The sequence below is a fragment of the Parus major genome, chromosome 15 (genome assembly GCF_001522545.3).
Source record: "Parus major isolate Abel chromosome 15, Parus_major1.1, whole genome shotgun sequence".
Lineage (NCBI taxonomy): Eukaryota > Metazoa > Chordata > Aves > Passeriformes > Paridae > Parus > Parus major.
In genome coordinates this window covers 10,410,383-10,420,435 of record NC_031784.1, presented here as the reverse complement: position 1 = coordinate 10,420,435, position 10,053 = coordinate 10,410,383, and the positions used below count along the sequence as shown (strand labels likewise).

Below are 10,053 nucleotides of genomic sequence, written 5' to 3'. Positions count from 1 at the left end.
GGGTTGCCCAGTCCCAGACTTTCCGAGCCGGACCCAGCCCCTCTCGGCAGCTGTCCCTGCCCCATGCTCAAGGCCGGCAACGCCTTGCCCTCACCGTCGAGCGGGCGCCGCGGTACCGGCGCGGTGCGGATGTAGAGCCGGTGAGGGTGCGGGACGGCGCGCAGCGATGCACGCACTCGGCTCCGCCGCCGCGGCTGTTTAACCGACCCGCGCGCGCCGCCGGCGCCTCCGAGCGCCCCAGCCCCGCCCCCTCAGCACCGGCCGCCAACCATTGGTCATTGCCACCATCACCCCGAGATCTTATTGGCCCCGCTCCGCCGCTCTTGCAGGGTTTTGCCGCAGCAATTTCTTTCAGCCCGGCATGCCTTGCGGCCGTTCCCATGACGACCGGCGGCCGCGGTGATGCGCGGCGGGGCCCGGCCTTGGGGCGGCCCGGCGGCCCCGCCGGCCCAGCGCAGGCCAGTCCAGGCCAGGAGCTCTGGCTCTCAGGCCGTGCGCAGCCCTTCCCTGTCGCTTTGTTTTTTAATTCATGGCTGAGCTGCTTGAACGCAGGAAGGAAGAAGGGGAAGGAATAATCCCCTGCACCAGTACAGGTTGGGGGCTGACCAGCTGGAACGCAGCTCTGCAGAGATGGAAGTTGGGGTCCTCATGGATAAGAAGCTGTCCCTGAGCCAGAACTGTGCTTTGGGGGCTAAGAAAGCCAATGGAATCTTGGGGAGCATTAGGAATAGCACTACCAGCGGGTCAGGGAGGTGATCCTGCCCCTCTGCTCAGCCCTCATGAGGCACGTCTGGAGACCTTTGTACAGTTCCAGGCTCCTCAGGACCAAGAGAGACATGGAGCTCCTGGAGCAGGTCCAATGGAGGGCAGCATAGACGATTAACGGACCAGAGTATCTCTCCTGTTAGGGAAGACTGAGGAAGCTGGGTCAACCTCAAGAAAAGGTGGCTGACAGGGACCTCATTAATGTGTATAAATATCTAAAAGGTTGGGTGTCAGAGGATGGACCAGGGTCTTCTTTCTAGTGCTGAGAAATAGGACAAGAGGCAGGAACTGATGCACAGAAGTTCCGCCTGAGCATGAAGAAGAACTTCACTGTGCAGGTGACTGCACTGGAACATGTTGCCCAGAGAGGTTGTGGAGTCTCCCTCAGTGGTGATACCCCAGAACCTTTTGGACACAATCCTGTGCCATGTGTTCTGGGATGACCCTGCTGGAGCAGGAAGGCTGGACCCACAGTGGTCCCTTCCAGCTTGATCCATTCTGTGACTCTGCGAACGCCGCTGGTTGCTGGTGTCCCTGCAGTGTCCTTGATTACTGAGTGAGAGGGACTCTCCCAGTCACTGCTCTGGCAGGCAAAGATCATCTGTCACTATAGCTGAGGCGAAAAAAATACCCAAAAAAACAAATATGATGCTTTGGAGGGCATCCTGCTGCAGAGAACATAGAGTTTAAAAAATATTATAAGAGAAAAATAGGAGAAAATCATGGTGTGGTCTGATGATGGTGCTAAAAGTCCCAATATGGCAGGAAAGTCCTGGGTGAGGGAGCCCAGCTCATGCCCTGGGAATGCAGTCCCTGGGCTGATTTTAACAGCATGATGTCATCTCTCCTGAGAATGGGTTAAGTAACTTCTTAAAAACAAAGCTGGCAGAACTCCTGGATGATTCAAATAATGTGATAAGCAGCACAATTTTTTTTGGGGGGGGGAAAAAAACAGTTTCTATCTAATGTGGCCTGATGCTCCTGACCAGAATCAAGGCACCTTTCCACTCCTCCTTGCAATTCCTCACAAACCCTCCCTCCTGTTCCCCACGAGGCCTCACTTTAAGTGAAGGAAACTGCAAAATTAACCATCTAAAGAAAAACTAAATAAAGTTAAAGAAAATAAAGCAAAGTTGAAGAAAACTATTTGCGAAATTACTCAGGTGCACCGTGGGGGTTGTGATGGGTTTGGGTTTTTGGGGTTTTTTTCCCCGTCATGTTTGTCCTCGTAGCACAGGTCCCGTTGCCCCGCGGAGCAGCGGTGGCACCGGGGAGGCTTCGGTGATGGTGTCCGGCAGAAGTGGCGTCCCCTTGGGCTGCAGATCCGTGGGTCCGGATGCGAGCGGACCCCCGGCGGAGCGCGGCTCCGGGCCCGGTGCGAGCGGACCCCCGGCGGGGCGCGGCTCCCGGCCCGGTGCGAGCGGACCCCCGGCGGGGCGCGGCTCCGGGCCCGGTGCGAGCGGACCCCCGGCGGGGCGCGGCTCCCGGCCCGGTACGAGCGGACCCCCGGCGGGGCACCGCCCCCGCCCCCGCCCCGCCGCTGCCCGAAGATGGCGGCGGTGCGGCTGTGGCGGTGCCGCTGCCCCGCGCTGCTCTCCCGGCCCGCCGGGGCTGTGCGGGCTCGCCGCGGCTTGGCCGCGGGGCCGGAGATGCACTTCGGCTTCCAGAGCGTGACGGAGGAGGAGAGGAGGGAGAAAAGTGAGGGCGGCGGCGGCGGGAAAGGGCGGGCAGGGCCCGGAGCCGAGCTGGGCTCCCGGGCAGCCGGTGATCGTTCTCCAGAGTGCTGGGGACGTGTTTGGGGCTGGGCCCTTGTTTGAGGCGTTACCGGGAGTCCCGGTGAATAATATCACTGTTACTTCCCTCAGCTCGGGAAGGCTGTGTTTCTCCAGAGACCTCTGTCGGGCCGCAGGCTCAGTAGGATTCAATTTATTTTTTATTTTCTTTTGTAATGAGTTTTCGTGCGGTATTTTTCAGCTCCACATAGTGACAGACCTCCACGGTGCAAAAAAAGGACACGCTTTACTTAGACTTTAGCATTTTTAAGTAAATTGCATCTCATTCCCATGTCCTTTCTTTGCAGTTTATCAGGTCTTTGAATCGGTGGCCAAGAAATACGATGTAATGAATGATTCAATGACTCTAGGAATTCATCGGGTGTGGAAGGATATCCTCATGCATAAAATGAACCCTTGCCCAGGAACACTCCTCCTTGATGTTGCTGGGGGAACAGGTAAATAATTTTGGTGAGTTCCACACGACAATGCCACACTGTTTTTCAGCTGTTTGTGTCTTTTCAGCATTACTTTGCCTGCTGAGATTTTTTTCTCGCCCTTAGCTCCCTGTCTTTAAAGCTAGTGAAGCATCTACTTGTCTTTCCCAGAGAAGGGTTGAGAACTAATATCTTTGTGTTTTGTAATATCTTGCTTTGAGGGTCTGAAAGTGTTATAGTCCTGCCATAATATGCTATCAAAAACTGTAAATTTGTGGAATGTCATGGACTCTTTGTTTTTAAAAAGTTCCCTGTTTGTCTATATACATATACACACACACTCTTTTTGTGTCTATACAGTGTGTCTGAGGGGGTGGTTTTATAAATATAGATGACTAAAAAGGAATAATAAGTTGGTTGGATGTTCAAAGCCTTATGTTTCAACTTTCTTGAGTCAGAAAACATGCCAAAATGTGTATCTTTCCTTTAAAACAACTGCAGGTGACATTGCCTTTCGATTCATTAATTATGTTCGCTCTGTACGACAACGCCAGCTCCAGAGGAAGCTCAAGCAGCATCAGAATTTGTCATGGCAGGAAATTTTTGAGAGTTACCAAAAGGACAAATTTAACTCACTTGGGGATTCCCAAGTGGTGGTCTGTGACATCAACAGAGAAATGTTAAAAGTTGGGAAGCAGAAAGCACAGCATCTAGGCTACTCTGAAGGTAAATAATGCATTGTACCATGGCAGTAACATTCTTGATAGTAAGAAACTGTAAGGGGCAAAGGTTTTTTCCTGTGTACATTTACCAAGAGTGGGAGCTGTGCCTGGGGAAAAGGAACATGAGTTGCACAGTCACTGATTGTGCATTTTGTCTGCTTGCCAATAACCCAGACATCCATGCTCCACAGACATGGTCTTGAACCTTTGGGGACTTGGAAGCAATTCAGCTGCAAATGCATCACCTACTGATTGTCCTGATGGAGGGAGCATGGCTTTTCATGTTCCTCAACCTGTGGAATCTTTCTACCAAAATGTGTTGTTTTTGGCTATTGTTGCATGGCAAGATGTTAGTAATTGTCTATAGCTACAGTTTGAGCAGAAATTCTCTTTTTACAGCTTTGCCACAAACAAATGGCAGCCAGCGGTGCTTTCCACTATGATGGAAGTTTTGGGTAAAATCTTTGTGGCACATACACACTATGTGTATGTGCAGAACAATGATCTGTTTTGCTGACCTGCAAAATTAACTACTCTGTCTGAAAAATTTGTGAGTTTAGGTCAAGGTGTCTTTCCTCCAACAAAACTGCAAAATGGAAATAGTAGTTTTCAACATCACTTCAAAAATAATCAATTCCTTCTAGAATGGGTGAGTTCTAGCCTTTCTGGAGCAGTCTGTATTCAATTCTGTGACTTTTCTTTCCCTACAGGCTTGTCCTGGGTACTTGGGAATGCTGAAGAGTTGCCCTTTGATGATGATAAGTTTGATGTATACACAATTGCCTTCGGAATCCGAAATGTAACTCGTATTGATTTGGTAAGTTACTATAGTGTATCCTGAGATGGGGTCCTTATGATTTTTTTATTCTACAAAGGAAGCAAAGTTGGAACCCCTTTGGATAGAGGAAGATCCTAGACTACTCCTGAAACATTTAAAATAAGTGGCATGTAGTATGCAACTTGTTTGAATGGAAAATGCAATTAAGTGCCCCACCTTTGTCATAAAAAGATAGATTTATACCAGTTGCACCCAATCCTTCCAGCTTTGCAAGCCACACAGTCTGTAGGGCAAAGGGCTGGACGGTGCAGTCATTCCCCACCTTCTTCTGACCATGCATGGCTGGATCTACACATGCACAGTGCAGTCAGTCTGCATCTCTCAAATCTTCCTGCAGCACCTGATCTATATCCCACCAACAGTGGGTCCAATGCTTCCTGCCCTTCTGCCAACAGACCTGCCAGAGCAGAGTGGGACAGAGGCTGCTGCTGTTGAACCAGCCTGTTCAGCCCACTTGTGCTTTACACTGGCAGAGCTCCCTATAAAGAACAAGTACAATTTTAATTAGGATAAGTAGTACTCTTTGTTCTAAACTCTCTTTGTCCTTTGAGAAGGACTGGCTGTTGTGGGGGTGACACCTGTCTGGATGCACTAGTTGTCTCTTTTGGAGGAGTATGGTACCACCTTGGCAGAGCTCCTGTGGAAGGTGAAGCATTTGGATGCAAACCACATTGAACCATGTGTCTTTGAACTTAATGTGCATGGCTTGTCCTGGTGCTTTGTCTGCACCCTTCCAAAGCACAGGTTCTTTGCCTTCATGCATACAGCAGTCTGGTAGCAGAGCTCCCTGGAGACCTGATACAAAACACACCCAAACTGCCAACTCTTTCAGAGCTCCTGTGTAGTGTTTATATTTTTTCCCATAGGAACAGGACAGTTGAAGTCAAGCAGATGTACAACCTTTAGAGGTTCTGGAATACAGCTCTGCTCTTGTATGAAAGAACATGAAGTTTTAAACAGGATTTTGTCTAGATTCTTGTTAGGTATTCTATTTTGATGCAGGATGGAATTTTCAAAGTAGCCAAAGATTTTCTTGTTTCTCTTTCCTTCCTGTTCTTACACATTGCTCATCCGAAACCCAGTATTATGCCTTCTTTGAACCTTTGGGTGTGCCTCACAGTAAAATCTTTTCTTTTGATTTAAAAAAAATTATCGTGCCCATTTTTGATTTTCAGTTTCTTGTATCTGAGTCACCTTCTCCCTTTTGTGTTTGGTCTGTAATTATAAGAGCTCTGCCAACAAACTTTCATCAACTGCGAGTAGGGAAAGAAAAGAAAATTGCAAACCCGACATCACAGTTTTGACACAAAGCCTTGTAAAAATCTATTTATGTAACAGCAAGAGTATTTGTGCTTTGGGTTTGTGGCACATTTGGGTTTTTTTTTTTTACTTGTTTTGTGATGCTTCTCTACAGTAAATATTGCAGGTTGCCAGTCAGGATACTCTTCATTCCCCTCAGTTCATCAGAATTGCATGATAATATCACATGGCATGATAACAGGCAGGTGCTGTTCTACAGAAGAAAACTTAACACATTTGCTTTGTCTCAGGCACTTCAAGAGGCCTATCGTGTGCTGAAACCAGGAGGAAGATTTCTCTGCCTTGAATTTAGCCATGTCAGCAACCCTCTCCTTTCCAGGTAGGAATGTGGTGATGCTTTATGCTGTGTCACAAGGCTCTCTTGTTTGTATTCAGACAGAATAAGAGCTGGGGACACTTTGAGACCACATCTTGGTGCACTTTTAAAGTTAGCTACAGGCTGCAGAGCATAGTGGCAGAGAGACCAGCTCGTGTTGGAGAGGGTTTAAATTTGTTTCTGTTAATCTGTATTTACTGTCCTTTGTGCAGGCTCTATGATCTCTACAGTTTCCAGGTTATCCCTGTTCTGGGTGAGGTTATTGCTGGTGACTGGAGGTCTTACCAGTATCTGGTGGAGAGCATCCGACAGTTCCCCCCTCAGGTAAGGCAGGATTTTCCCAAATTCACTAACACACAAAACACAATTCCAGCATAATCTTGTGGCCAGCTGGTTTATGGGTCTTCAGGTTGTTAATAATTGTGGCACTTATTTTTCAGGAGGAGCTGAAGGCAATGATAGAAGATGCAGGCTTTTTCAAAGTGGATTATGATAATTTAAACTTTGGCATTGTTGCCATTCACTCAGGTTTCAAACTGTGAGTCTGTGTAGCAAAACACCAGAAGTGTAATTTTCATGAGGGATATGAAAGCTGTGGAATTTTAACAGTATCAAGAGGAGTTCTAAGAACTTGTGCAGCAGGGCCTTGCTCAGCAGCTGGACTCAGAAGAACACAAGTTACCTCTGCCCACCAAGAAAGAGCGATTCCAGTGGTGTTTCTTACACTTGCATTCCTCTTCAAGTGTAATGTAAAGGATATGGCCAAAACTGAGCACTGCTAACAAGTGGAACAAGTTGGCAGTGGGTGTGGATACACAAACAAACTGATTAGTCTCCAAATAAGATGCCTTTCTTTTTACTAAGCTTTGAGGAGGATGTTATACTTGTGGGAAGTAACTTGGATTTATGAAGTAACTATGGACTTTTATGAAGCTGTTATTATCTTTGTCATGTGGAGTTTAAGGATTTTTTCCCACTCCTTTACTTCTTTCAAAGGCAAATGATGGAAGGCTTATGAAATAAAAGGGCTCTGTATCAACTTATTTCCACTTAAATCAGTCTTGTAAGAAGGTTTCCTAAGAAAGGATGGATTTAGAGTGTGGGAATAGAGGTGGGAATGTTCATCCTTCATTCACATGGCAATAAAGAGGATAATGCAAGAGGGCAAAGGGATAAACTCGTTCCAAGGGTTTTATTAGCAAAGAAGCCATCTTTTGAAAGAAAATAAATACAAGGAAGACATTTTTGCTTTTCTGTATAGCCACAATGAAAATACGAGCCGCTACAGCAAAATCCCTGCCCATTAACAATACAACAAAAGACCTGAAGATCAAGGTGTGTTTCCCCAGGAAGGCTGAAGGTGGGAATCAAGGTGCAGTCCTGTACCCAGGTGCAAGTTTCAGTAACAGTCCATGGTTCTAGCCAGACTTGAACAAAAGAATAGCGACTTGGCCGAGGTAGAAGTAGATGAAGTGCTTGGTCTCATGAGTCACGTAGCTGCCAAAGTTCCTTCCCACAATGCAGTGCCACGTGGGATTGTATTTCTTGTCAAATTCCTACAGAATAGAGAATTAGAAAGTCAGCATTTTCATGGTAATTATACTAATATTGTCTAACAGTTGGGGAGGTTTTTTTGGCAGTGATTTGTCACTTGTTAACAAGTATCGCTTTTGGAAGATAGCAATTAAGGAGCAACATATGTTCTTAAGCACAAGGATCATCTGTCACTTTATAACTCATCTGCTGCTTAGTCATACCAAAAAAATATTTTAAAAAGTGCTTCCCAGCAGAGCAGGAATAAAATATACGTTTGGGGTGGTAACTTTTCCCCTAAAGTCATGCCATGATCTCAGACCATAACTTCTAAGAAAGAATTTGTCTGCTTGTTCTGAATCTCCAGTGAAGCTGGTATTTTGACTTCATTAGATATTTTTTACAATAAGGATGCTGAAAGGACACTTGATGGAAAATTCTCTTCCACATCCCTGACACCTGTTCATAAGATGGTGTTGTGATATGCTGCTGTCAGGAGCCTGCTACAAATAAATTCCTGTGTACAGGTCTACAGTGAGCAAACACATGCAGTCAGTGGATTTATACTGCAGTACCTAACAGCTATCAGCTGAAGAGATTTTTGTGAGGACATGGAAGTTTCTGTTCTGCTCAACCAAACCCTTCAGCTCCTTGCAGCTCAGTCAGGCTCCCAGTAGGAGTCAAGAGAAAAAATGTGACAAACTGTAAGCTATGAACCATCTGTTCAGCATTAGCATGAACAGCTTGTCTTACATGTTGTGGGAAAGGGAAAAAAACCAAACCCACTTATTACATGGTCATCAAACCACCAGTCTTTAAATAGGCTGCACAGAGCCCGTGTCTTGTACCAGCTCATCAGTCACAGGGAGAGTCAGGTGCCACTCTATTCTCACGTGGACAATGCGACAGTGGCAGAAAAGGTGCAAGGCACTACAAGAGAAAAGCAGAAGGACCTAGAAAGGTCCATATAAAGGGTGGGGAAAGGAACAGAAAAAGTCTAACTCGATTATCTAGTGCCTCTAGAACTTGTTTCTCTAGAGCTATTTGCCTAGCAGCGTTCTCCCCAATTGATTTTACACGAGCACTTTACAAGCCAACATCTACCTTCTTTATGTGAGCAGCAATGTCCTTCTCAATGTTGTATTTCTCCAAGGCTTGAGTTGCACATTCCACTGCGTCTTGCTGCATCTCTTCTGACATGTCTGCATTTTTGATCACTGCCTTTCGATCACTCATGATTGCCTGCTTGGAGAAAAAAAAAAAAAAAAAAGAAGGAAATTCAGAGTTGCAGAAGCACCTGCCGGAACCACCTGCTGCCGAGCAGCCCCACAGGTAGCGCCATTCCCAGCGCGCTCTCGGGCGTGCAGGGCACGGGCACGGCCCCGGGCACAGCCCGAGCAGCGGGGCTCAAACGCCGCCTCCCGTTCGGCACCCGCTCCCCGGCCCGGAGCCGCACCAGCGCCGCCGCCCTCCCGGCCCTCCCCAGCCCCGCTCCGGCCCGACGAGCCCGGGAGCTCCGCCAGAGAGCGCGGCCGCTCCATCGCCCGGCCCGACGGCTCTTCCCTCCCCCGAGGGAGGCGAAGGAAGCCCGGCCCGCGCGGCCAAGGGCTCGCAGCCCCGCCTGGCTACAGGGTGCCGCCGGCAGCTGCTGGGAATGAGGGAAAACCGGAGGCGGCGGCCGGGGAAGAGCCCAGGCACGGAGGAGGAGCCGCCGGGACACGAGGGGTACCCGGGTACCGGGATGGCCGAGTCTCTCCGGGCGCCGCCCGCGCCCCGTCCCTCACCGTTCGGGCGCTGCGGGACCGGCGCGGTGCAGAGCGGACAGCGCTGCGCTCTGGTCCGTGCGCGCCTCGCAGAGCCTTTGCCCCGCCCCCTGCGCGCCGGCCGCCCCCATTGGCCAACGGCTCCGCCTCCCGAGCTCCCATTGGCCAGCGCTGCCGGTCCCCGAGCTCCTATTGGTCAGTACTGCTGGTCCCCGAGCGCCCATTGGTCAGTACTGCTGGCCCCCGAGCACCCATTGGTCAGTACTGCTGGTCCCCGAGCGCCCATTGGCTGCGGGGCGGCTCCCGGCAGGGTTTTACTGCAGCGTTGTCTTGCGGCCCGGGATGCCCCGCGCCGCGTCCGTTCCCATGGCGACCGGCGGGATGCGGGGAGGCAACGGGAGCACAGGGCCCGTGTTTTGGGATGATGAAGTAGATTTGGGCTGTGTATGGAAAGCTTTCAGTGCTGACTGCCGTGGTACTGGTGTGCTGCGCCACGGGGGGCTTAGATTGGACATTAGGAGGAATTTCTTCACAGAAAGGGAGATTAGACATTGGCAGGGGCTGCCCAGAGAGGCGGTGGTGTCACT

General features: G+C 49.3%; 2 protein-coding genes across 4 annotated transcripts; one reads left to right on the top strand and one right to left on the bottom strand.

Moving 5' to 3' along the window:
- Positions 1-2,304: 2,304 nt before the first annotated feature.
- COQ5 (coenzyme Q5, methyltransferase) lies at positions 2,305-7,219 on the top strand. Its single transcript, XM_015643845.3, has 7 exons — positions 2,305-2,463; positions 2,846-2,995; positions 3,476-3,700; positions 4,407-4,513; positions 6,085-6,173; positions 6,383-6,494; positions 6,611-7,219. Exons 1-7 carry the CDS (start codon positions 2,316-2,318, stop codon positions 6,710-6,712), a joined length of 933 nt encoding a protein of 310 aa, XP_015499331.1. The 5' UTR covers positions 2,305-2,315; the 3' UTR covers positions 6,713-7,219.
- Positions 7,220-7,343: 124 nt separating this feature from the next.
- On the bottom strand, positions 7,344-9,643 carry DYNLL1 (dynein light chain LC8-type 1). Of its 3 annotated transcripts, none has more exons than XM_015643848.1 (3): positions 9,488-9,643; positions 8,808-8,948; positions 7,344-7,726 (listed from the first exon to the last, which is right to left on the bottom strand). In XM_015643848.1, the coding sequence occupies exons 1-3, from the start codon at positions 9,626-9,628 to the stop codon at positions 7,589-7,591; spliced, it is 420 nt and encodes a 139-aa protein (XP_015499334.1). In that variant the 5' UTR covers positions 9,629-9,643; the 3' UTR covers positions 7,344-7,588. The 3 variants fall into 3 exon arrangements, with proteins under 3 accessions (XP_015499334.1, XP_015499335.1, XP_033374118.1); XM_015643849.1 differs by having other exon boundaries at positions 8,808-8,945; XM_033518227.1 differs by lacking the exon at positions 9,488-9,643 and adding an exon at positions 9,441-9,460 and having other exon boundaries at positions 8,808-8,945.
- Between the last annotated feature and the right edge of the window lie 410 nt (positions 9,644-10,053).

Coding starts and splice junctions, on each gene's coding strand:
- COQ5 (XM_015643845.3), top strand. CDS start 2,316: ATGGCGGCGGTGCGGCTGTGGCGGTGCCGCTGCCCCGCGCTGCTCTCC. Junction 2,996..3,475: donor TGATGTTGCTGGGGGAACAG/GTAAATAATTTT, acceptor AAACAACTGCAG/GTGACATTGCCTTTCGATTC. Junction 6,495..6,610: donor TCCGACAGTTCCCCCCTCAG/GTAAGGCAGGAT, acceptor CTTATTTTTCAG/GAGGAGCTGAAGGCAATGAT.
- DYNLL1 (XM_015643848.1), bottom strand. CDS start 9,628: ATGGGAGCTCGGGAGGCGGAGCCGTTGGCCAATGGGGGCGGCCGGCGC. Junction 8,949..9,487: donor GGTCCCGCAGCGCCCGAACG/GTGAGGGACGGG, acceptor TTTTTCTCCAAG/CAGGCAATCATGAGTGATCG. Junction 7,727..8,807: donor TTGCTGCTCACATAAAGAAG/GTAGATGTTGGC, acceptor TCTATTCTGTAG/GAATTTGACAAGAAATACAA.